The following is a 27,444-nucleotide window of genomic DNA, read 5'->3' as shown; positions in this document are numbered from 1 at the left end:
ATCAAGGAAATTCAAATGAAAACCACATTGAGATACCACCTTACGCCAGTTAGAATGGCAAAAATTGACAAGGCAAGAAACAACAAATGTTGGAGAGGATGTGGAGAAAGGGGAACCCTCTTACACTGTTGGTGGGAATGTAGGTTGGTATAGCCACTTTGGAAAACAGCGTTGACGTCCCTCGAAAAGTTAAAAATAGAGCTACCCTATGACCCAGCCATTGCACTACTGGGTATTTACCCCAAAGATACAGACGTAGTGAAGAGAAGGGCCATATGCACCCCAATGTTCATAGCAGCATTGTCCACAATAGCTAAATTGTGGAAGGAGCCAAGATGCCTTCAACAGATGACTGGATAAAGAAGATGTGGTCCATATATACAATGGAATATTACTCAGCCATCAGAAAGAACGATTACAACGTTTGCAGCAACATGGATGGAACTGGAGATTATGCTGAGTGAAATAAGTCAAGCAGAGAAAGACAATTATCATATGGTTTCACTCATTTATGGAACATCAGGAATAGCAGGGAGATCAGTAGGAGAAGGAAGGGAAGAATGAAGGGGGGGGCAAACAGAAGGGGGAATGAACCACGAGAGATTATGGACTCTGGGAAACAAGCTGAGGGTTTCAGAGGGGAGGGCTCTGGGGGATTGGGATAGGCCAGTGATAGGTATTAAGGAGGGCACGTATTGCATGGTGCACTGGCTGTTATACACAAATAATGAATCATGGAACAGTACATCAAAAACTAAGGATGTATTGTATGGTGACTAACATAATAAAAAAAATTTTTTAAATAAGATATGGGGATGTAGTCAGTAATATTGTAATAACTTTGTATGGTGACGGATGGTAACTAGATTTACCATGGTGATTATTTCCTAGCGTTCATCATTGTGGAATCACTATGTTGTATACCTGAACCTAATATTGTATGTCAACTGTACTTCCGTACAGCACATAAACACACAATGAGGCCTGATTGGTAAATAACCTATTCATTGATATCATTCGTCAATTAGAACACATACGCTTTTGTATCAGTACTTTAATTTTACGCATTCAGTCTCTTTGAAACCTGAATCCAGTTTCAAAAGAAATCAGAACCTGCAGTTTTATTGTCATTAGGTAGCCAACCTACCTATGTAACTATCATCTAAACTTCAAGTCCTTTATATTACTATATTTAAAGAAACCTATGCTTTATTTTTCAGAAATAGAACACTTTAGAAACAGTGAGCATAAGTAGCCAAATACTAATTCATAAAAACAGTATTTTAGAGCAATGGTTAAAGAAATTTAACCCTAAATACAACGTGGTATCTTTTTTAGAAACCCTTCATGTTGCAGATTATGCTAAGAAAACCCTTCCTGGCACAGTTCAGTCTCTAAACTTGAAGTACCGTGAGCTCTATTTTTTTCATATGGCCACATATCTTCTCTTAGTCTTTAGCCACAGGTAGTCCATTTTCTCTGGTTAGGCTTTTAGAACTAATCACATGAGAGGTTTGTTTACTTTTCCAGTTACCTGCTCTCAAACCTTTGCTTCTGTTCGCAAATGCCTATAGAAAGTTGCTACAAAATATTTGATAAGGTTGGAGTTGTAAAAGCCATTGTCATCTCTTTCTGATCGGAAGGAGATCTTTTCTTGTTAATGCCCCCTCCTCTCCTCTCTTTCCTCTCCAAGTTTGTGCACACAGAGAAACTATGCATTAATTTAGGTGGCTTACCCGCCTCGGCAACTTCAGTCAATGATTTTATTTGAAAACTACCGGAGGTAAAGGGCCCACGCACATCCCAGTTCAAACACAGTATATTGAATCAAACCGATTTCATAAGGATTGTTCTACTGAAGTGACCCTACTAATTTATTTCCTGAAGGTCATTATATCTAATTTTCTTGAAAATGAATTACAAATGCCTTGTTTTTCTTAAATAACTGAGTTGTAGTAATTTTGATTTTGCTTGCATTTTCCTTCCTGTATTCTAGCATTATAATTTGAGTATGTGTCTCCTGTTTTAGGCTCTTGAAAATCATTTACAACAAAAACATTCTGCAGAGCTTCAGTCATTAAAAGATGCACACAGAGAGTCAATGGAGGGCTTCCGGATAGAAATGGAACAGGAGCTTCAGACTCTTCGGTTTGAATTAGAAGATGAAGGAAAGGCTATGCTTGGTATTTTGAAAGGATTTTAATCTTTTTTTTTTTTTTTAAGGGCAGAAGTGGGTTTTTTTTTATGTTTTTTTTTTAATGATTTTTTATTATATTATGTTAGTCACCATACAGTACATCCCCGGTTTCCGATGTAAAGTTCGATGATTCATTAGTTGCGTATAACACCCAGTGCACCATGCAATACGTGCCCTCCTTACTACCCATCACCGGTCTATCCCATTCCCCCACCCTCCTCCCCTCTGAGGCCCTCAGTTTGTTTCTCATAGTCCATAGTCTCTCATGTTTCATTCCCCCTTCTGATTACCCCCCCTTTCTTTATCCCTTTCTTCCCCTACCAATCATCCTTTTTCTTATGTTCCATAGATGAGAGAAATCATATGATAGTTGTCTTTCTCTGCTTGACTTATTTCCAGCATTATCTCCTCCAGTGCCGTCCATGTTGCAGCAAATGTTGAGAACTCATTCTTTCTGATAGCTGAGTAATATTCCATTGTATATATGGACCACAACTTCTTAATCCAGTCATCTGTTGAAGGGCATCACAGCTCCTTCCATGATTTAGCTATTGTGGACAATGCTGCTATGAACATTGAGGTGCATATGGCCCTTCTCTTCACTACGTCTGTATCTTTGGGGTAAACACCCAGTAGTGCAATGGCTGGGTCATAGGGTAGCTCAATTTTTAACTTTTTAAGGGACCTCCACACTGTTTTCCAGAGTGGCTGTACCAACTTGCATTCCCACCAACAATGTAGGAGGGATCCCCTTTCTCCACATCCTGTCCAACAATTGTTGTTTCTTGCCTTGTCTATTTTTGCCATTCTAACTGGCGTAAGGTGGTATCTCAGTGTGGTTTTGATTTGAATTTCCCTGATGGCTAATGATTTTGAACATTTTTTCATGAGTCTGTTAGCCATTTGTATGTCTTCATTGGAAAAGTGTTCATATCTTCTGCCCATTTTTTGATTTATTTGTTTCTCGTGTATTGAGTTTGAGAAGTTCTTTGTAGATCTTGGATACCAGTCTTTTATCTGTAGTGTCATTTGCAAATATATTCTCCCATTCCGTGGGCTGCCTCTTAGTTTTTTTGACTGTTTCCTTGGCTGTGCAGAAGCTTTTTATCTTGATGAAGTCCCAAAAGTTCATTTTATCTTTTGTTTCTCTTGCCTTTGGAGATGTGTCATGAAAAAGTTGCTTTGGCCGATGTCGTAGAGGTTGCTGCCTATGTTCTCCTCTAGAATTTTGATGGATTCCTGTCTCACATCGAGGTCTTTCATCCATTTGGAGTTTATTTTTGTGTATGGTGTGAGAGATTGGTCAAGTTTCATTCTTTTGCATGTAGCTGTCCAATTTTCCCAGCACCATTTATTGAAGAGACTGTCTTTTTTCCACTGGATGTTTTTTCCTGCTTTATCAAAGATCAGTTGCCCAAAGAGCCGAGGGTCCATTTCTGGGTTCTCTACTCTGTTCCATTGGTCTGTGTGTCTGTTTTTGTGCCAGTACCATGCTGTCTTGGTGATCACAGCTTTGTAGTACAGCTCGAAATCGGGCATTGTGATGCCCCCAGCTTTGTTTTTCCTTTTCAACAGTTCCTTGGCGATTTGGGGCCTTTTCTGGTTTCATACAAATTTAAGGACTATTTGTTCCAGTTCTTTGAAAAATGTCCTCGGTATTTTGATTGGGATAGCATTGAAAGTGTAGATTGCTCTGGGCAGCATGGACATTTTAACTATGTTAATTCTTCGATCCATGAGCATGGAATATTTTTCCTGAAAGGATTTTAATCTTATCGTATTTATTTGTATGTTCTACTTTAAAATTCAATATGGGATCACAGCTTTATTTTTAATTTCTGAAACACCAAAATGAATATCTAAGTGTTTTGTATATTTGAAGTTACCAGATGAAGAAGTGAGTATGGAAGAGTAGAATGAATAGAACAGAAACAGTGAGGTGAGGTCCCCTCAACTTTCTCCCTACTCTGGCTATGAAAGCAACACTCACCAGTGCTTCTACCTACCACTAAGGGACTAAACGGAGTCAGGACATTCAGACTTTCCACTCTCCAGTGACTGAAATGAGTCGATAGTCATGGAGCCACTTGTCCTTAGACTTGATAGTCATATGGTTTTTTTCCACTTCAGGATTTTGTTTTTAGGAGAAAACTCATGTTTAGGTCTGACATTTTGTCTAGGTATTTTTCAGATATTTCTTTAAAGGGATTTTAATCTTTGAGGTATTCAAATCACTGCCTTTTTATAAGGAGATCAGTTGAGATTTGAAGAAAAACCGTATATGTATTTAAAGAGTTTTTGGAGGTTTTTTTTGGTGGTGTTCAAGAACTTTTTATTCCTACCATCTCATTTTCCTTTTGTTTGGTTTTTTCCCTCTAATTCTCTTCAGAGTTTTTATTGTGTATTGTCACATTTCAGTGGCATACCCTTTCCAAGTAGGAATTGGGAACAAAGAAGACCAAAGTGTTGTGGATACCTTGGGCCCCAAAGACAAAGCCGTTTGACCCAGTTCATTGCCCCTACTGTTGCGAGGAGCCCTAGGCCAAGTCATCAGAGCTCTCTTTTCTTCCTCCTTTACAAGCCACTGTCATAGCTAGGGTGAAAATCATAGTAAGACTATTTATCAGACATTTGTGGGATACCTCATTACATGCTATGGAGACTACTGCGCAAGGAGAATTCAAAAATGAACTGCTGCTCTGTCTTTATATAGAGGAATTTACAGTCAAATGCAGAGGTAGTCTGTAAAATTCTGGCCCAAGGGAAGCACAGACTTTCCACAGTTGTGTGAGGAGAAGTAAAAACAGGCCAAGTTTTAGCACTTTTGTTTAGTCCATTGAAACTTGATTTCAATACCTTTTTTTTGACAAAGGACTTTTGTGATTTTTTTTTTAATTAAACTTTTTTACTTTGAGATAATTGTAGATTCATAGGAGCTTGTAAGAAATAGTACAGACTATGGACTCTGAGAGACAAACTGAGGGCTTCAGAGGGGAGGGGGGTGGGGGAATGGGATAGACCGGTGATGGGTAGTAAGGAGGGCACGTATTGCATGGTGCACTGGGTATTATACACAACTAATGAATCATCGAAATTTACATCGGAAACCGGGGATGTACTGTATGGTCACTAACATAATATAATAAAAAATCATTAAAAAAAATAGTACAGAGAGATCCTTGAAACCTTTATCCCTTTTCCCCCAGTGGTAACATCTTTCAAAACTATAGTTCATATCACAACCAGGATATTGACATTGACAATGTCAAGACACAGAACTCTCCCATTACCATGTGGATCCCTATTGCCCATTTATAGCAACACCTACCTCCCTTTCCTCCCCACCTTTAATTCCTGGTAACCATGAATCTGTTATCCATTTCTATAACTTCGTCATTTAAAAAAATGTTACAAATGTAATAACGTATAACCTTTTGGGGATTGCTTTTTTTCCACTCAGCATAATTCTCTAGATATTCATCCAGGTTGTTCTATGTATCAGTAGTTTGTCCCATTTTATTGCTGAAAGACAGTTGTTGTCCTTCACCCATTGAAGGACATCTGGTGTTTTCACTTTTGTGTAAGTGTAAATTTTCATTTCTCTGCGATACATGCCCAGGAGTGGAGCTGCCGGGTCATATGATGATTGTAGGTTTAGTTGTTGTTGTTTTTTTAGTTTTTTTTTTTTTTGTTTTTTTTTTTTAAGAAACTGCCCAACTATTTTCCAGAATGGCTGTACCATTTTACATCCTCACCAGCAATGAATGAGTGACAGTTTTCTTCCACATCCTCACCAGCATTTGATGTCACTGTGTTGTATTTTAGCCATTCAGATAGGAGTGTGGTATTAGCTCGTTGTGAATTTTACTCTGCATTTCTCTAATGGCTAATGACGTTGAACATGTTTTCATGTGTTCATTTGCCATCTGTATATCTTTTCTAACTGGATTGTTTGTATTTTTATTAGTGAGTTTTGAGAGTTCTTCATGTATTCTAGATACTTGGTCCTTTGTCAGGATCCTTCAGGTCTACATTTTGCCCCCATTATTCCATTGAAATTACTCTCGCTGAGGTCACCATTGAACTTAGAAATTCCACAGCATTCCCACTTTTCTGATCCCTGCTCTTTAATCTCATGTCCTAGTCCTGTTTCCCATGCATCTGTTAAATATTGCTATTTTCCTAGGATTTAGTCCCCAGCCCTCTGGTCTGCTTTTGGGTCTTCAGGCTTTTCTTGGCTGACTGGATTCATAACTATAGCTTCAACTACGATCTATTATGCTAGTGACTCCAAAAATGTATTTCTAGACCAAACTGCTTTCCTCATGAATTAGATTTCTATTTCTTACTGCATATTAGAAAATTAGAATATCTAACTTGTACTCTATATTTTTAAATATTAGCTCACTATCTCCCTCAGGTCCAAAATGTGTTGCCATTCCTGTACCTCCATTTTAATTAAGGGTATTACTGTTTACCCAGTTGCCCAAGCCAGGAAGGTAGAAGATGCATTTAACTTTTTTTCTTTTGCTTCCACATCCTGTTAGTTCCTTTACTGAAATTTTTCCTATATCTGTTCCCTCTTCCTTATAGTCCTTTTGTCATACTCAGTTCATGGTCATATCATTTTTCACCTGGGTTATTGCCATCACCTTCTCGTTGATCTTTTTCCTGCAGTTCACCCTCCAGACTCCAGTGTGGCTAATCTTTGTAAGACTCAGATCTCACCATGGAGCTTCCCAACTTTAAATCCTTGAGTGACTCCCATATCCTACCTCAGTGCCTATCAAGTTTTTCCACAGAAGTGGCCCTTACACCAGGGAGACTGAACTTATGCCCCCTACATGGAGGTCTCAGGAAGAGCCTAAAATGACTAGCTACAATCACAGCATTTCTTTGAAGTTGCCTCATGTTTTAGCCTTAAAATGTACAATTTGCATTTTACCCATATCTCCTGTGTATTAACATGAAAGTAACGGCTTTCCCCAAAATCTTCAAGTACAATTCATGTTTCAGAAGATAATCATGTGTACCCTAAAAGTCCCTCAGACATACTGTCACACATATCTCAGATTGAGAACCATGAACCCAAACATAGAGTCAAAAGCATTTTGTGCTAGAACTTTCTCAGACTGGGCTCCATTTTCTTTCCACTATGATCACAGGCTCCGTGGGCACCCACCACACCAATCTTCCGACAGTTTACCTGATAGATTTGTTTTCTGCTTTTGCATATGTTATCCCTTCCTCATTAATGCTTTTCTCTTTCTCCACTTGGAGAGCCTTACTCAGTGCTTTAAACTGAGTTACTGTGACAGTTCCTTTGTAATAGTTTTCCCAGTTTCCTTCTCCTAGGAACTGTGGGTACTTCCACCACTGTGCTTTCATTGCAGCCAATATTCATCTCTGCTACCCCACTTAATTCCCTGGCATGATGCCTTTCCCTCTGGCCTGTGCAGTTGTTAGAACAGGGTCATATTCTGTTCTCCCTTAGTGTAGTACCTGACATTCCATAATGTATCAAATAATCTTAAATTCAAATAAAAATCATGACTTACAGATTAAAGCATTCACCAGCCAATGTTTAACAGCTTTCAGAACTATTGTGGAAGAATTCTTACCTGGGTGGGAAGTTGCTTCCTAAATGAATATATGTTATGGTACTGTTCAGTTCTAAAATGTTATTATTCCAATAGCCAATGAGAAAAATTAAAAAACATTTTGTCTCCCTGCACACCTTACTGGAAAACCAAAAGCATATGTGGAAACACCTTGATCCATTTGAGCAGCTGAAAATTTTCTTATCCTTACCAAAGCTAGATGACCTCTAAATTCATGACAGTCTGTGTCCTAAATTCATGATATTCAAGTGTCCTAATTTAAAAAAATAATATTGTGACTTCTACAATTTTTTTGCGAAGTATCAATAATATTTGTAAAATACACAAAAGGGTTTTTCCCCTTGCATTCCAGCTTCCTTACGCTCAGAACTGAACCATCAACATGCAGCTGCAGTTGATGTGTTACGGCATAGTCACCACCAGGAGCTGGCAGCCGCTAAGATGGAGCTAGAGCGAAGCATGGACATCAGCAGAAGGCAGGTAAAGAAGAACATTCTGCTATGTGATGGTTCCCTAAATGTGAATAGATTTGAATGTTGACAATTTTCTGAAAATTATTTCGTAATAACTAGTTATTATTTATCATCTATATTGAGGAGTCTTATTTTTAAAGGGAAATAGGTAACTTGACTTTAGCATATTGGTCATAAAATTCCATTTTGTTTTATGAATTTTTAATTGAATATTTTGAATTTTACTTGCTTCTTGAGAAAACGAACAATGAAATATAAATAATATGAAGAGTGAAGACAGAATACTATGAAACAGCACTGTCTGTACAACTTTCCAAGATGATGGACCTGTTCTGTATCTGTGCTATCCACTATGGTAGTCACTGGCCACATGGCCATGTGTCTAGTGTGAGTGTGTGTCTGGTTTTGTTCAAGTTTAAGTAATGTAAGCTTGAATTTAAATAGTCCTACTGTGTAGCCTACATGTCGAAGTGGCTCGAGAATAAAGGTAGCTGGTGTTTCCGTATCACTCCAGCACAGGTACTACTTACGCTTTTCCACCTTTGCTCTTTGGCCAAGTGTACTTCCTTCAGTTAGAGAGTTTATGATCTTAAATGTCTGTCTGGTTGGATGGATTTCTAGGCATAGTGCAATGAAGGCCTCATTTGTTAGACTTAAAACTTTGACTTTGTTAGTCTTCAGCTGTGTTGAATGATCAGCTCAAATTTTCTCTTCATTGCTATGAAGTTTTAAGTGAGCCATTTTATAACCATGGAGAGAAGTGATATTTTCTTCTAACTAGGCTGATGCTGAAATTGACAATGTGGAGATAGGCATTGTAGAAAACAGCGACTTCTAGGAAAACGGAAGGCAGCTTATCTTGCAGACAAGGTAACTGCTACATCAACACTCAACAGTCTGCTTTCTAAGCCATAGGGTGTGTGTGTGTGTGTGTGTAGCCTCCCTAGATGCAGGGCCTTTTTAAATGAAAGGACAGTGGTACCAGCATTTTATTGTAAGCCCATAATACTTGGCGAGTATGTAGGAGCCCTGCATTCTAATCAGCTCTGCTGTTCATTATAAATCATCCTTGGACAGATATCTCTTAGGTATTGGTTTCTTCATCTGCAGAATGTGTGGGAGATGTGCTTTTATGGTCTTTTGGGCCTCTTGTCACCCTGATATTATCCGTATAAACACTTCTTATAGACGGGAAGAGAAGAGGCCTCTAGGTTTTATTTCAGTGGTTTGCTTTTGAAGCAATGTCATTACATTAGACATTCCAGTATGTCATTTCTTTCCCTTAGATAAAAGTTTTCTAATATTTGCTTTCTGCATTTAAGAATTATTTGTAGGGGAGTCTGGCTTGCTCCGTTAGTAGAGCATGTGGCTCTTGATCTCGGGGTTGTGGGTGCAAGCCCTGCACAGAGGTTACTTAAAAAAAACTATTGGTGCTTTGCAGAGTAAGGAACATATGTGTAGAATAACAGACCTACAGGAGGAGTTAAGGCACAGAGAGCGTCACATCTCAGACTTGGATAAGGAGGTACAGCACCTGCATGAAAATATACGTGCCCTCACCAAAGAGTTGGAATTTAAGGGGAAAGAAATTCTCAGAATACGAAGTGAATCTAACCAACAGATGAGGTATGTCATTAATTACAACAGAAGGAATACGGTGTTATCTAAAAGACTGTCGTATAGTAGTTAGCAGTACATGTCTATTTTTATGGCTAGACTGCCTTCTGGAAGATACTGAAAACCACTTCTCTATTTGTTGACTGCTGTAATTTAGAACAGAGATGAAATGTTTGTATTTTGAATAATATGTATGCATTCAATAACTTTGGAAATCGTATAATTAACTAAAATCTTTATAAAATATAATTTAAAAAGCATTAAAGGAGACAACTTTAACAAGCTAGAAGATTAGAGCAAAGTAAGTAACTTACTTTAGGCTGTTTCCATTAATTTTCTATATATTATACCTAAAACCATTTCAAATCTGGTAGAATATAGAAAGTTTTGAAAGCTTGATCTCAGAATAACATTTTCTTAACTAAAAATAAATTAAACAGGTTGCATGAACAAGATTTAAACAAGAGACTTGAAAAAGAGCTGGATGTCATGACAGCAGACCACCTCAGAGAGAAAAATATCATGCGGGCAGATTTTAATAAGACTAACGAGCTACTCAAGGAAATAAATGCAGCTTTACAAGTGTCGTAAGTCATATTATATTCAAGAAAATTCATACGTGGGAAATAAACTGAGGAGACTGTGTCTAACCTCAGATTAGCTACTCTTTTAAATCTAATTGATACTTAAAAAAGACAACTTAAGGGCTATATTACAGATGGTAATTGCAATGTGATATTTTCATTAATGAGGATGAGGCAGTTGAGTGAGTATCCGCTGCCACGGCTACAGTTCCACGAGGACAATCCTTGCCCAAAGCCTGTCCCTCAGGGTCATGAGCCATCATGCCGTGGTGAAAACGTGGAAGATGTCCATTATATAATGTTAAGTAAAAAAAGCATATTGTGGCCAATAGGAATACTCTGATCCTATACATACACTAATAATATAGACAAGTATCAAAAGATCTTAAAAAACAAACACAAAATTTTAATGACAGTACTTCCTTCTAGGGAGTGGATTATAGGGTATTGGAGGGGGGAAGAGCAAAATCTTCCTTTTTTTTTTTATACTCTACATAGATATTGCCTACAAACAAGCACTTAATTTTGATTTTAAAAATTAAAGTGAAACGTCAGAAATAGTTACTACTCATATATATTAACTCCAGTATTGTTAAAACCAAGATTTCTAATTATTGCTTAATGTTTTAAGGAAGTATTTAATAGCCCCTCTCTTTCCTACACGCTTGTAAACGGTTATAGCCAATGTGCAAATAGAATTCACTCCGTCTCTGAGGCCTAAACTCTAGTTCAATTTAAATTATCGCAGAATTAATCTAAGCTGCTGCTGCAAATGGTTTATTCACCTTCAGTTGCTCTTCTTCTAACCAATTAAAGCTGCATAGTATGTATAGAATCGCCACATACTTCAGTCAAAATAGTCTCCTTAGTCTCAAAGTAAACCTTAAATCTCCTAGTGCCCTGTGCCTTATCCTCCCGTGTCAGCCACACCGACCTCAGTTTCCTTCTAAGATTCTCCTGAGTTTACAGTCTAGAATAATCTCCTGATTACCTTCCCCCAATCTAACACTCACCTCACATTTTACCCATTTAACTAATTAAGCCTCATCGTAAATACTGTCACATATATGTAATATATATACCCACATTCACTTAAGCTGAAACAAAAAACAGAACCCCACCCCCACCCCCAGTGGTTGGCATTTACTTCAGTGGCTCCTGAGGTGAGGTACTCTCCGGACACAGAATTTTCACATTAATAGGCACTCGAATGTTTCCTGAATGAATTTTTTTGAGGATTCCTTATAACATTTACCACTTCATGAAGTTACACTTGAAATGTTGAGGGGACTCAAGATCGTTTTTCCAGTCACAGTGATTTTTAGTGTTTGCTCTTTTGGAAGGTAATTTTTAAATCCTTTTGAGCCACAGTAAGAGCTCATAACCTTAGGCATTTTCAAAAATCCGTTACAATAAACCCTACTGTTGCCTTTCCCTTCTCTTGGCCTCACTGGGCAGAGGCTGACGTCCTGGCATCCCCCTCTTCACAGTCTGAAAAAAACATGCTCACAAAAGAATAACCTCTGTCTGTCCATGTGTCCTGTCTCCTTAGGAATGTTAATTTACAAAGATTAAAGGTTTGTTTCTACTTTATTCTGTTTTATGTGGTTTTACACATTATGAATTTTCAGTAGATAATAACTTAGTTTTTTTATAATTTTTAATGATCAAAAAATTAGTATTATTACTCTTGAGTCAAATATTTTATCTACTTTTCTAGATCTACCATTTGTTTTATACTAGGTTAGTATAGGTCCCTGCTAACCAACTGTATTTCTTTTTTCACCAGAAAACTACTGCTATCATATAATTAGTCTCTAGCTTAGGTATTTATTCTTTTAGTTGAAACCAAACATATGTACAGATGTATTTCTACCAACGCTGTCCAGTAGATTTTCTGTGGTAGTCAGTATGTCCTAAATGTGCTTGGTCCAGTACAGTTGTTTCTAGCCACACACAATGGCAGTTAAGCATTTGAATTGTGGTTAGTGCAACCAAGGAATTGAATTTTTAATTTAATTTTAATTCAAATGTAAATAGCCCCATACGAACTAGTGGCTACCATATTGGAAAGCACAGTTTTATACAACTGGATATTTCTGTTCCAAATCCTTAAATGCAGCCTGCTTGGATCTGCTGAATGGCTTCGATGTAGTCAGAGGTGGTGAGCAAGGAGAGTGCGTTCCAGCTTAAGGAGCTGGGGGGACAACAACATTTGAGTATTCTCAGCCTGTTGCAAAGGACTAAGGGCACCTTACTGAAGTTCCTAACCAACTGCATGCTGACTTTAAATCTTTGACATTGGAAGAGCCCTGTGGATTTGTAGAAGTGGGTGGTAGTGGAAGGGCTGGAGGAACAGTCCTGGAGTAGAGGGGCCTCTGGAGCAACTGGAAGCTTCTCGCTTCTGTTCCTGCCCCAAATCCTGTTTGGACTCCAGGGAAGAGGGAACTAGAAATTTAAAGAACAGAAAGTACCCTATAAACATTGTAGAAATGGTAAGTTCTATAGCTCTTATGGAATGAAAACCCTTTTCTAGTGCTGGGTAGGTACTAAAGTCTTAGATTTTTGGATATTCTATAGAAATGGTTTTATTTTCCTGAGTGGTATAGTGGTAAAAACCTTGTGTCTAATATGTTACAGTTTTTGTTTGCTTTAGAAACAAATGAGAGAATAATCTGTTTTAAAGAACTTTAAATCTAAATATATGTAGAACTTGGGATCATTATAGATCTTTATTATGCAGAAAAGGGGGTTCAGAGATTATTATTGTCTAAGTTTACATTAACTTCTCACTGTACTGAAACAAAAGGATAGTTTCTTCTTGGGGGAAGCATTGAGTTTTCTGTACGGGACTGTTAAGTAGGTCAGTAATCCCTAACTGAAAAGAAATACTCCACCATGCCAGAATTACTTATTTTTAAAAGTTGTTTGAGTTCTTTTATCTATAATACCCTAATCGTTTTTTGTTGTTTGATTTTTAAAATACCATCTTTTTGTGTTCATAAGCTTTGTGAGGTAAGGAAAAGGTATTTCTGTTGTCATGCACCAGAGTCCATGCCCATAAATTATGGGGAAAGGTTCAACATTAAACTTCTTCAATTATATATTTCTTTTCTTAAACTTCAGAAAGGATGGTATAATAGAGTTTATCCTTATACAATTAAGATTCTAAAATACATGTGTGCCAATACTGTTGTTTGGCCTAGAATCTCAATTTACTGACTTCGTCAATTATTTTTTTAAAAAAAGCACAGGAGAACTGCCACCTTAAAAATTTTATGCATTTTATACAGCTTTTTTAGGTATTCATAATTTTGGTTTGTGTTGTTCCACGAACCCTAGACATTGACCTATATATTGTCAGAGCCAAAAAAATAAAAAATAAAAAAAAAATCAGGGCATGCATGCCTGGGGAGAATCCAGCAGTGACCTAATTAGTAATTATATATGTTTTACTTCTGTGTTCTCTCTGTATTTCTTTTAATGGAAATCTATATTTTGAGTAAAAGACTATATAAACTTATATGTTTCCCTCAACACAATGTTTCCCAGGCTTTAATCTTTCAGAATTTGGTCATTTCTGGCTACCTTTGATATTGTTTTCATATTTTTAATTGACTCACTGTAACTTAAAAATTTAACAGGAAGGCTTGATTATTTCTGCAGTAAAACCATTATCACTACTGAAACAGCTAGCTATTGCTGTGAAGGCCATTTAAGATACATAGAACCACATTGAGACTGTTTCCTTCTGATGACCAGAAAGAGTAAAGGAGAACAAAGTAAGATCGTTCCCTGTACCACCAGCTGTTTGTCCACACCTAGTCTTTGGGAAACAGTGCTGGCCTAGAGAGCTGACCTGGGCAGCTGAAGGGAGACTGTTGACCAGCATTGGCTTGAAATGGATCAGAGTAATACCAAGTGTTCTTCCTGTTAGAATTTTGAAAGACTTAGTGATTCTGGAAGTATATTTGCAAGTTAAATCTAGGTCATATTGTTCTCTCCTTTAATGCTTTCCCATTTGTGTTTATATGAATTGTTTCTTCAATTTAATCAATTATTTTTCCCTTTTAATATCAAGGTATCTTTTTAAAGTTTTTTTGGTGATATTAACTGATAATTTTGTAGGTAAAGCATGTTTAAATTAAATGAAAACATACACTAGAATTGAGGCTCAGAGTGAAAAAGGTGGTTCAGGGATTTTAAGTGATTGTTTTAGACTCACTTTCTCATTTTACTAGAACAAAACAATAGAAATAATAGTTTTTATTTTTTATTTTCTTTAAAAATAGTTTTAAATAAGGCATTAAATTGAGTTTTTTAGCGACCAATACTGCCAAGTATTCTTATTCAGCTATAGGAAGCAATTATAAAAAAAAAAAATCTGGTTCGCTTTTAATGATAAAGTGTCACAGCGACATCTTGTGGCTACTCTAGTATTAAACCCAATGCCTTTTTCCTTGACCAGATCATTGTTTCTCAAGCTTGAAATTTTTGCCCATAAAACACCGTATCGTGATAAAATGCAGGGTCCCTCTATGTGAGCCCAGTGAGGCACATTTTTCACTCAGTCTGGATTGTCACAAAAGAATAAAAGATAGTGAAACTAACCTCAAACTGAATTGACAAAGTCCTCTCTGATCCTGAGACGTTGACTTCCTAACCCCAAACTTCCCTTTACCCACATATCTCCCCGAACCCTCCAGATTGGAACTTTAGGTTGGGCTGAGTTAGTGGAGTTTTTTACTAAAATTCCTAAAATACACAGAGATTCTTGTACCCCTCTAGAATTGGGGGGTGGGAGTAGATCACCGATTCCTACAAGATAGATTGTCTAGAAGCCACTCAGTATTTGTTGAATAAATTTCTCTGTGCATCTTCATTCACCATGATTTTATTGAGCTTACATTCTAGCCTTTTACTTTGAAAACAGTAAGTTTTTAAATTGCTGTAATTATTTAAATTTTCTAAAACTGAAACTGCTTCTCCCCCACACCCCCAAGTGAGCTGGCAGTTTCCATTCGCATCCTCTTCATTCTGCCCTGTCCTGTATTTTTAGACTCTGCAGTGTCTATGGTGCCTCTGCTCATAAAAGGTGGCCTCCATTCTAGAGTCTTCAGCGGCATTCAGGCCTATTGCCTTCTCATCTCATTCGGGACAGAAGAAGCGTAGAGGGAAAATTAATTATCTTATCTGATGCACCTTTTTTACAGTGTATATGTATTAGCTTATAATACAGAATTTTTAAATTGTGTTTCCCATAAACCAGGAAAGAATGATGTCGTGTGTGTGTCCTTTGTTTCCCTTTCCTCTATCTTTTTTTGTCCCTTTTCTATGTGTTACAAGCCTTATGTCATCACACAGGAGTGTATTTTTGGTAAGGTCTCCTGATAGACAACAATCCCAGCATGAAACCTATATTTAGAGGTTAGTATTACTCAGTATACCATTTCTTCTACAGAGCTTACCTCACCTCATCCCCACACACTGTTGAATGACTTACAATGAGTGAATTCTTCCGAAAGTCACCTGTAAAGTCTTTAATAACTTCATCTACCCCTTAGAGCCTTCACTAACACTAGAGCTATTTGAGGCAGCCATGTTATTATGCTGAAAAGTTTAAAGGAAAAAAGTTTGGTTTTAAATTTTGTATGTGTTCAGCTGGGCTAATTTGAAAAATGTAGGTATTACAGAAGAATGTGTCTGAGTCCTGTCAATGAACTAAAAGGTTTCTTGTTTTCAGACTAGAAGAAATGGAAGAAAAATATCTAATGAGAGAATCAAAACCAGAAGATATACAGATGATTACAGAATTAAAAGCCATGCTTTCAGAAAGAGACCAAGTCATAAAGAAACTAATTGTAAGATTTGGGGGCGGGGGTGTGTGTAACCATGTTAGTTACCATGTTTTGCCAATCAACAGTCTATTGGTTAAGTATTAAGTAACGCTAAATGAAAATTGAAAATATAAAATATGTGCATTGTGATTGAATGTTTATTAAAAATGTTCGTGAATAAGGATAAGAAATACAGAGTAATTTTAAATTTGGTATTAGGTAAGGGGATTGTGCCTCTTTTCAGTATTTTTTTAAGTCTTTAGTACTTATTTATGTTTAATAATGTCATTGCCAACATATCGCTAATATGTTCTTGAAGATGTGTATTGTTCATGTAGAATTAGAATTGGATAGGAAAGAAGAGCCAACACATGCGTGCGTTAGCCTGCACTGTGTACTTCAGACAGTCATGTTAATTTACTCTGATCCAAGGAGATACTCCATGGGAAAAGGGTTCCATTTTCTTAGGGTTCTAACTAAGAAAAGGTACAGGCTCTCTCTTGAGAGTCTTGGTCCAAACTGAGGTGTTGTTAGGGTCCATGAGGGAAGGAAATACAGTTTCAATGATAAATAAACTGCCTTCATTAAAGCTGTTATTCTTCAAGAATAAAAAATACACAAATGTCTTATAATTTATAAAACATTTTAGAGTCTTCTAAATTATATATCCTGGTCAATAATTAAAATAATTGTTTTTTACTGTCACTTAAAGAAAAATCTTTCAGAGTAAAACTAAAAACAGAATGCTAATCACTCTATTGGTTCATTGAGCTCTTCAGCTGAAAACTATGGATGTTAGCATGCAAAGAGAGCCTAGAAGCATTTATTTCTGAAGTCCTTTTTCTTTGACTTCTCTTTGTTGGCATTTAGGAAAGTCATCCTGCTGGCTGGGACTCCAAGTTCCTGCTAAAGGCAGCAGGTTATAGATTGGGGTTCATTATGGAACCCAGGAGCAGACACTGGCAGGATTTTCCAGGCATTGTGAATGTGAGCACAGGCCTCGTCGATTCCTCTGATTACCTTCTATTCCACACATGAAGTTAGCAAAGGAATTAAGCATATTCATTTCATCTGTGGGAGAAATGGCTTTTCCAGTTCTTAGTGAACAGATGTTAAAGATATAGTCGTATTTTATCCTTACAACAGGGTAGGTATTAGACTTCAAAGAATAAAGCAAACACAAAGCAACATAGCTAGTTGGTGACAGGCTAGGAATCCAGCTAAGGGTTCTTCTGCACTCTTTCCACTACACACCAGTTCTGTGGACTGTGAAGCACAGGGGCTGAGATTGATGCAAGTGACAGTAGTAACTCAGAAGGGAATGTCGAGCCTACTGCTAGAGCACAGTCCTGCATTTCACACGTGTGTTTACTTCCTACCGTCTGGTGGCTCAGTTGACACATGCTGTTGGTGTAAAAGGCAAAGGATTTATCTACACGAAGGTCACTTTTTCTCAGGTCATGATGAGCACTACTGTCATACAGTTGACCCATGAACAGTGCAGGGGTTATGGGGCACCAACTTTCTGCAGTTGAAAATCCGCATACAACTTGACTACCCAAAAACCGGATTACTAATAAACTGTTGACCGGAAGCCTTACTGATAACAAAGTCAATTAACACCTATTTTGTATATTATATGTATTATATACTGTATTCTGACAATAAAGTAAGCTGGAGAGAAAAATGTTACTAAGAAAATCATAATGAAGAGAAAGTAACACTTATAGTATTCATAAAAAGAAAAAAAAAAGCATGTAAGTGGACCCATGCAGATCCAGCCTGTGCTGTTCAAAAGTCAAACATTGAGGTCTCAGGAGATTAGGCAAGATCAAATGTATTTCCAGTACTGAAGAATGATGATATATCAGTGTCACCTTTATAGAAACAATGAAACCATGCACACAACTCCATGAATGTAAGTTGAGCTGCTCAAACTGTGCAGTCAGCCCTTTGGAACAGAGATGGGACCAAATAAAACATTTAGATCCAGTCTTGGAGAAAGAAGTTATTAAAGGGTACAGAAGAGCCCCAATGCATAGGGTTTTGAAAAGTTTTGAAAACCTTCCCACCAGCAGTCATTAAGACACTGGCAGTCAGATCTAGAAATGTTTGATGAACGAGGTATATAAATCCTCACTCAGGTTCTTTGGTAAATTTTGAATGAAGTGGCATTTAAACAGTTTTAAATTTTCAATAGAAAATGTCTAAGTGATGTTTGTAATTCTTTTGCGTAGGAGGATAATAAGTTTTATCAGCTGGAATTAGTCAATCGAGAAACTAACTTCAACAAAGTGTTTAACTCAAGCCCTACTGTTGGTGTTATTAATCCATTGACTAAGGTATGTGCTGTAAACACTGTAAAATAGGGATGTAGTTTAAAACTTGCTTAAAATTTTTAATACTTAGAGCAGCATAGGATAAACCTTCCAAACAGTGTTTTCTTAAATTTAATATTTAGGATTGAAATCTATGAATTCTTCATGCATTTTCACAGAATGAGACTAATATTTTTGTTGAGAATTCATACTCCTTCAGACATTATTATAAAACCTTAGTTTCTATCATTTTGTTTTTCATATCTCCAAAGAAAACTAACATCATTTTCTTGGTGTTCGCTATCCTCTATGGGGTCCTGAAAGGTACTCCAGCCCTGTATACCCAACTGCTCTCCCTAACTTAAGGCCTAAGGCCTCCCATTTTAATGAACCTTGTTACCTACTTTGGAGAAGGGCTTTACTTCTCTCAGTCTTAGGACTTTTCTTGACACTACAAGAAGAGCCTTGTAGACAAGTGAAATGGAAATGGCTGTCTTACACATCTTTGTACCCCAGCTTCCTATGGCTCCCCTCATAGTGCTTTGGGTATAATAGGTATTCAGTTGCAAATTTATCACATTTTCTGTAGTGGCTACAAATAAGTGAATAAAGCAGATAATGAAGAATTAACTATGTATATTGGCTTCATAGCGATTACATATCTTTTGGCAGAAATCAGTAGTAGAAATAAAGTACTAGTGCTAAAGCTATTTTTTTAAATTCAGATTTAATTTGCCCATCATGCCTAATTTCTTTTAGGCCCTTAGCCAGAAATTTTTGCTTTCAATGCTCATAAAAACTTCTCTGTTAAGAACATGGACTCTCTTCTTCCTTCACACGTTACAGCACTCCAAATTTTAAACTTGAGCTGTTGACGTACAATGACTTAAATGTTTGATGAAACAGAATGACTAAAGTAGGGATGTCTACAGTGCTATCTACAGAGCCTAAAATATAGCCCGGCACATCGAAGGCTCTCAGAATTGGTGACTGAATTAATATAGTTAGTTTTAAGTTCATAATTTAGGGTGAAATAAGCTTTTAATTACAAAGCAAGATTATGAGACTTGTTGAAACAAATAATAAAATGAAAATATTTGTAATATATTTTTTGGAATAACATTTTTAGCTACAAAACCATTATTGTAGAACTTTACCAACAGTACTTTTGATTTCTTCAACTAGAAACCTAAAGTGGGTTTATTTACGCCCTCTGGTGACTAGAATAAGAAAATGCAAAAGATACGTCTTTGTTCACTTTTGAGTGATTTCAGCTTTAATAGTTGCGATTCTAGAAGACATTTTTCTTCCTTTCTTTTTTCAGTTATGCAGAGTAGACTGTTTGTCAGAGACTCCATGATTCACAGAATATGACATAGAGAAAGAGGGCAATGTTAGATAGTAAGATCATTACTTTTTGTAAATAAAGGAAAAAGGCCTAATTAATGAGGCTGTTGGGTTTTTTTTAAACACTTGAATCGTTTTGCAGAAAAATATTTCATAAATTAGCACACATTTAACTTGTAAAAGATGGTATTAAAAATATCTTGCAAGATGTTAAATTTTATTCTGTACAGCAAGATGCTCATTGATTCTCGCAGTGTGAATAAAATAGACAATAATTTGCAAGCTGATAGGTTTTGATAATCTGATTGTATTCCTCTTGCTATTAATTTTAAAGACCAACTAAAAAATTTAATAAATGGATAATCTTTACATGTTTTTAAAATATTATAAGCCAATCATTGATACCACCAATTGGGAAATGAGACTTAATTATACAGATTTAATTTTCTCTCTTCAGAAAGATGGTGCAGTGAACTTAAAACCAGTTACTTTAGTCAGCTTTAGGTCTTAAGTAGGAATGTGGGATATGTTTCAAACTATTTTGCCAAGCATTTTTCCATTCCTTTTTCCAGGCAAGGACTGCCTCCCTTTGACAGAAGGCTAAAGTTCACGGACCTCCCTTTTAAAACTGTTTAACTTTATACCTTCTTCTCCTAATTTTAGCCCAAATCTGTTTAACCTCGTTGTATCTGCAAGACCTGCTCCTTCCCCCTTTCCTCCCCCTTTGACATTCTTTCCATCTCCTCCCCTCCTCATGAACACCATTCCTAAGTGTTTCTTCCTCATTCTTTCTGGCCCAGCAGCATGTCTGTCCCTAAGGATTCCATGTAGATAAAGAACACCTCCGAGGATCCCCAGACCACACTTTGGGTAACACTGGTTCATTTTAACATCCCAATTTAACATAAAGCTTCCAAAATCTTCCCGTGCCAAATTTATATCTTCTACTATTCCTATTTTCTCATTTGTCCTTATGCAGGGACTGTCCTCACATGTATTATTTTTAATGCAGCAAAAGAAGAAGAATGATAAATCACCAACAAACAGGTTTGTGAGTGTTCCCAATCTAAGTGCTCTGGAATCTGGTGGAGTGGGCAATGGACATCCTAACCGCCTGGATCCCATTCCTAATTCTCCAGTCCACGATATTGAGTTCAACAGCAGCAAACCACTTCCACAGCCAGTGCCACCTAAAGAGCCCAAGACATTTTTGAGGTGAGCCACGTCTCACCAGTGATTTTTTTTTCTTTTTTAACTTGAAAATTTTACCTTCTTACATTGCAGAAATTCACTACTTTAAGACCAGCCTAGGAAAAGAAATATTGCTGTGAAAGATTTTCAAAATACATATATCACTTCTCTAGAGAACTCCTTTTTGGCTCTTAAGATTTTTTTCTAATTTCTTGTCAATTTTTCTATATGCTGAAAGAGGTGCTCATGTAATTCGTATGCTTAGAATTTTAATATTTATGGACACTTCATTTTGAGTATTGTAGCAAATTTTTCACTAATATCCATGTTTATTACAGAACCTTAAAATATTTTTTGTTTTTCATATATATACATATTTTTTCACTTTCTTGTTTACCAGGCTTATTTACAAATATATATGCTTACTGCCAAAATTAAAATTATGTAAGCTTTGGGAATTTAATGATATACATAAGCAAAAAATAAATTTAGAAAAAATTTTACAACTGATATTCCAATTGGAAGTTAACCTCAGCCTTGATTCAATGTATTATCAAGGAGAATTTAAATGAAATCCAATTATTTAACCATTAAATACATCAGAAAGTATTGTTTTAGGTTTACCTTACTGAGTCTGTGCTGCTTTAAATTTATTTTTTTAATTTATTCCTACTAAATCTCAGCAGTGTCACTAGTAATAGTCTTACAGGTAGATGATCTTTTTCTAGGGTAAGTGATGACATAGTTAATGACGAATTATTTTAAATAGAAAAAAGTAGCAAGAATAAAAATAGTCACATACACTTTTGAATGTGCCTCCTGCTAAATATTTTGTGTTGCTTATTTTCCCTTGTGCATGGGTATGTTCAGGTATCAGTAAGATGCATGTGCATGAGCTCAAGCAACTTGACTACTGGAGTTTCCATTACACATTGTTGCGTGCCTTGTAATTTCCCCCAAAGACGGTAGGGATTCTTTTATTTTCTCAACTAGCCCAAAGAATCTTTAGTTAGAATTAAGTATAAATGATATAACTTTGAAGATGGAGGGGAAATGGGCTTCTTAATGTACTCCTTTCCCCTTAGACTGTTTGTTTATGGAATTATGAAAGTTTAATATAAATATACATGTAGTAAAAATACTATACCATGGCTTGCTTGCTTATTAGTTATATTTGAGGACACATCTGTAAAAAAATCAAATGCTTGTGTCATATTCTGAAATTTTAATTAAGTAAAAAGGTGCTGAAAAAGAGGAATGTTATCTTGTTCTTATTTCTGACAATTCCTCCTGAATTTTTGTGTTCAAAGAAGGTGACATCATTTTTCTCAGCTGTCTGATTTTTGTCTTTTGTAATCGTTTTGATGTGGCCCCTCCTTAACTGACTTCATCTGAGCTGCTGATGCACTCTCATGCTCTCATGGAGTGGAGAACCCAGTCTAGTCTAGAGGGATCTACAGAACACATCTAATACAGGGAACCAGTTGTGGTCATCTGCACTGATGTTTTTTTGTGCTTTTCCCTTCATTTTGCAAAACAGCTTAATGCTTGGTTACATGTCTCTCTTTTTTTATGAATTCAGTCCTCCTCAGAGTGAAGCTTCCCCGGTGGCTTCTCCAGATCCCCAGCGCCAGGAGTGGTTTGCCCGGTACTTCACATTCTGAAAGAATTGTGTTGGAAACAGCTAGCTCTGTATGGACTATTACTAAGAGCATGACCTTATACAGACCATTATGTGAACAGGCTTTCCTATGTCAAACACTGTGAATGAGAAAGTATTTGTCTCTCCAATTTGAAAATACAATATTTCCTGTAATATTTATTGGAATCACTCTAATATATTATGTGTGTAATTATAACAGTTATTTTTATTTGAGATGGAAGAGTCTTTAACCTTTGTAATTACTGCATAATAAATTTTGTTAGAACAAATAGTGCTTTTCATTTTTTTCTAGTAAGCCTGTTAGACTTTTTAAATATTTTTTAATTCTAGATAAGACTTACTGAAAAAGTGTTTTCTAAAAAAAGTTTTACTGCATAGTAATAGAATATCAAATTATTTGACTTCAATAATCATAACAAAATCAGGATAAATATCTTTCTAATTTGTTCCATTACCATGTATAACTATAACTATAAACTGTGTCCTCTAAATTTATAAGACTATAATGAAAACACCTGTGGAAATTATAAACTTTCAACTATATAAAATACTGACTTATTTATAGTGTATTTTATTATGATGATATTTGGGGATCTAGAACTTCTAATATAGTTAGTATCTATGATTAATATGATTTATGGCCAAAAGTTATTTGGTAAAGAGACAGTCACTTCTATCTCAATTTGTCTTAAAAGTTAGTGGGTGATCGTTATTAAGGAGGACACTTGATGTAATGAGCACTGGGTGTTATATGGAACTGATGAATCACTAAACTCTACCTCTGAAACTAATGCACTCTATGTTAATTAAATCTAAATTAAAATTTAGAAAGAAAAAAATGTTACTGATACATCAACTCTACTATTCAACTAGAGTGCCAAATTTAGTTGACTAAGCAATGTAGATTTCAGAAGAATCTGGGTGAACAAGATAAATACAAATACCTGATCTATGAATGATTGTAACAACTATGAAGACCAGTCTTTTTAGTGGTTATTATGTGTCACTGTGCTAAGGGGCATTAGATTATTTAATCTTCACGCAATCGTCAAGAAACAAACCATTGTGTAAGTTATCCTGGAAGAAAAAAATTTATATAAAATACTGGCTCTGAATTTTCTAAGTGGTTAATTCTTTTTTATTTCAAAACAAATCTAGTTATAAATACATCCCCTTGTTCCTGATTTTTATTTTACCTAATAATTTGGAGATTATTTATCAAGGATTTGATGATTAGTACTCATGCAGGTGACTACGCCAGACACAGACATACAGAGATGAACACCTGTTCTCAAGAGCGAACTACATACTTGCTGAAATAGTCAAGGACCAAACTTTTTCGTTATCGGAGCAATATCAAAAGGGATACAAGATTTATGGAATGCACAATGAGAACAGAGCAGAGGAAGTGATTAATTCTACCTAGGTGGTAGCAGGGAAAGCTTGGCATGGAAATGCTATCCAATTATAATTTTGAAAGATGGGTAGGAATTAACCAGACCAGGGACAGGGCTGTTTGAGGCACAAACTGGAACAAGTATCAAGAAAGAACAGGCCAGCTACATCCAGAGAATTACGTGCAGTCCTATGGGATCAATGTGTAGGGCTAGAGAACATGGCATAAGACAGCAACCATTCCTTGAGCACCTAGCCTTTTATTAGAATTTAACATTTTTAACTCATTAACAACTCAAATGAAGAATATAAATGTACAAGTAGTAAAGGTTAAAAACCTATGCTCTTTCCATTATGCTACAAAGGGTCTGAAATGCTTAGTAAGGAATTCAACTCGATCCTGTAGAATTTTGAGCAAGTAATAGCATTATTCAAAATTTTTAAATCACCATACTGGCTGCAAAAAAAAAAAAAAAAAAGACCTATGTATATGCTGCCCACAAAAGACTTTAGACCTAATGACACATACAGACATTGAAAGTGAAAGGATGGAAAAAGCTATTCCATGCAAATGGAAGAAATAACAACAACATAAAACAGACCAGGGGAGCAATACATGTATCAGACAATAGACTAAAACAAAGATTGTAACAAGAGATAATAAAAAAGGACATTACATAATGATACTCTAACAAAACATAGAATAACTAAATATCTATGCACCCATTGGAGCCTTTAAACCATAAAGCAAATATTAACAGACATAAAGGGAGAAATTGACAGTAATACAATTATAGTAGAGGAATTTAATACCCCACTTATGTCAATGAATAGATCAGGCAGAAAATCAATAAGAGAAACAGTGCCTTTGAATGACACATTAGACCAGATGGACTTAACAGATGCATATAGGATATTCCATCCAAAAATATCAGAACACACATTCTTTTCAAGTGCACATGGAACATTCTCCAGGACAGATCACATGTTAGGCCATAAAACAAATCACATAAATTTAAGATTAGAATCATATCATGCACCTTTCCTGGCCACAACAGTATGGAACTAGAAATCAATCACAAGAAAAAAAAAGAAAGAAACCTAGGGAAAAAAAGAACACAAACACATGCATGCTAAATAACATGCTACTGAACAACCAGTGAATCAACAAAGAAACCAAAGGGGAAATCGAAAAATACCTAGAGACAAATTAAGATACAATTGTCCAAAATCTTTGGGAGGCAGCAAAAGCAGTTCCAAGCAGAAAATTTAAAGCAATACAGGCTTAAATGAAAAAAAACAATTCAAACAATCTAACCTTATCCCTAAAGGAACTAGAAAAAGAAGGGGGGGAAAAGCCCAAGGTTAGTAGAAGGAAGAAAATAAGAAAAACCACAGCACAAATAAATGAAATAGACGCACACACTCCCACATACCCACAACAGAAAAGATCAATGAAACCAAAAGCTGGTTCTTTGAAAAAACAAAATTGATAAACCGTCAGCCAGATTCCTCAAGAAAAAGAGAACCCAAATCCAATAAGAAACAAAAAAGGAGAAAGAACTGACACCACAGAAATACAAAGAATTGTAAACAAATAATGTAAAAAATTCTATGCCAACAAATTGGACAACCGAGAAGAAATGAATTCCTAGAAACATACAGTCTTCCAAAACTGAACCAGGAATAAGTAATTAATCTGAACAGACCAATTAGTAGGAACAAAATTGACCCAGTAGCCAAAAATTTCCCAACAAATAAAAGTCCAGGATCAGACAGCCTCACAGGTGAATTCTACCAAACATTTAAAGAAGAATTAACACCTATTCCCCTCAAACTACTACAAAAAACTAGAAAAGGAAGAAAAGCTTCCACATACATTGTACAAGGCCAGCATTACCCTGATACCAAAACTAGACAAAGATACTACCAAAAAAAAAAAGGAAACTACAGGCCAATATCCCTGATGAACACAGATGCAAAAATCCTCAACAAAATTTGAGGAAACCAAATTCAACAATACATTAAAAAAAAAAAAAAACTAATATCATGATTACGTGGGATTTATTCCAGAAATGCAAGGGTAGTTCAACATTAGCAAATCAATCACCATGATATACCACATTAACAAAGCAAAGGCTAAGGTTTCTATCATCTCAATAGATGCAGAAAAAGCATTTTACAAAGTACAACATCCATTCATGACAAAATTCCTCAACAAAGTAGGTTTAGAGGGAACATACCTCAACATAATAAAGGCCATACATGAAAAACCCACAGCTAACATCATATTCATCATACAAGACAAGGATGTCTACTTTTGCCACATTTATTAATATATTAGAAGTCATAGCCACAGCAATCAAACAAGTAATAATAAGTAGAAACAGAATTTTTCAAAATTCCATTTACAATAGCAACAAAAATAAAATAGGGGTGCCTGTCTGGTTCAGTTAGTAGTGTGTGTGACTCTTGATCTCAGGGTTGTGGGTTTGAGCCCCACGTGGGGTATAGAGATTACTTAAAATCTTAATAAATAAATAAATAAATAAATAAATAAATAAATAAATAAATAAATAAATAAAATACCTAGAAATAAACATAACCAAAGAGGTGAAACAACTCTGAAAACCGTAAAATACTGATGAAAGAAATTGAAGACAACACAACTAAATGGAAAGATATCCCATGATCATGAATTAGAAGAATACTGTTTAAATGTCCATACTACCAAAAGCAATTACAGATTTAATGCAAGCCCTATCAAAATAGCAACAGCATGTTTCACAGACCTGGAACATAATACTAAAATTTGTTTGGAATTACAAAAGACCCCAAATAGGCAAAGTAATAGTGAAAAACAAGAAACGTAGAGGTATCACAATACCACATTTCAAGATATACTACAAAGCTGTAGTAATCAGAACAGTATAGTCCTAGCATGAAAATAGACACAGAGATCAGTGAAACAGAATAGAGAGCTCAGAAATAAATCTATGCTCTATGGTCAATTAATCTATGACAAAGGAAGCAAGAATATGCAATGGGGAAAAGATAGCTTCTTCAATAAATAGTGCTGGGGAAACTGGACAGCTACATACATACAAAAGAATTAAACTAGAGCACTTTCTTACATCATATACAAAAATAAACTCAAAATGCATTTAAGACCTAAAAGTAAGACCTGAAGCCGTAAAATTC

General features: G+C 35.9%; 1 protein-coding gene across 5 annotated transcripts in view; it reads left to right on the top strand.

Moving 5' to 3' along the window:
• FAM184A (family with sequence similarity 184 member A) overlaps window positions 1-25,381 on the top strand; it is a 117,319-nt gene extending 91,938 nt beyond the window's left edge. The window contains exons 11-19 of one of the 5 annotated variants that reach the window (XR_005834346.1): window positions 2,030-2,183; window positions 8,171-8,298; window positions 9,733-9,917; window positions 10,349-10,495; window positions 16,236-16,353; window positions 18,567-18,671; window positions 21,007-21,209; window positions 22,056-22,150; window positions 22,768-25,381. Coding sequence is in view for 4 of the 5 variants with exons in the window: in XM_040627707.1 (XP_040483641.1) it covers window positions 2,030-2,183; window positions 8,171-8,298; window positions 9,733-9,917; window positions 10,349-10,495; window positions 16,236-16,353; window positions 18,567-18,671; window positions 21,007-21,209; window positions 22,768-22,849 (1,122 nt within the window). In the remaining variant the exon portion in view is untranslated. Of the gene's footprint in view, window positions 1-2,029; window positions 2,184-8,170; window positions 8,299-9,732; window positions 9,918-10,348; window positions 10,496-16,235; window positions 16,354-18,566; window positions 18,672-20,566; window positions 21,210-22,055; window positions 22,151-22,767 lie in introns of those variants that run through there. The other 4 variants (XM_040627707.1, XM_040627710.1, XM_040627708.1 and 1 more) reach the window with 4 other exon arrangements.
• Window positions 25,382-27,444: the final 2,063 nt, after the last annotated feature.

The sequence above is a fragment of the Ursus maritimus genome, unplaced genomic scaffold, assembly GCF_017311325.1.
Source record: "Ursus maritimus isolate PB19 unplaced genomic scaffold, ASM1731132v1 scaffold_13, whole genome shotgun sequence".
Taxonomy (NCBI): Eukaryota; Metazoa; Chordata; class Mammalia; order Carnivora; family Ursidae; genus Ursus; species Ursus maritimus.
This window is presented reverse-complemented; position numbering and strand designations above follow the sequence as displayed.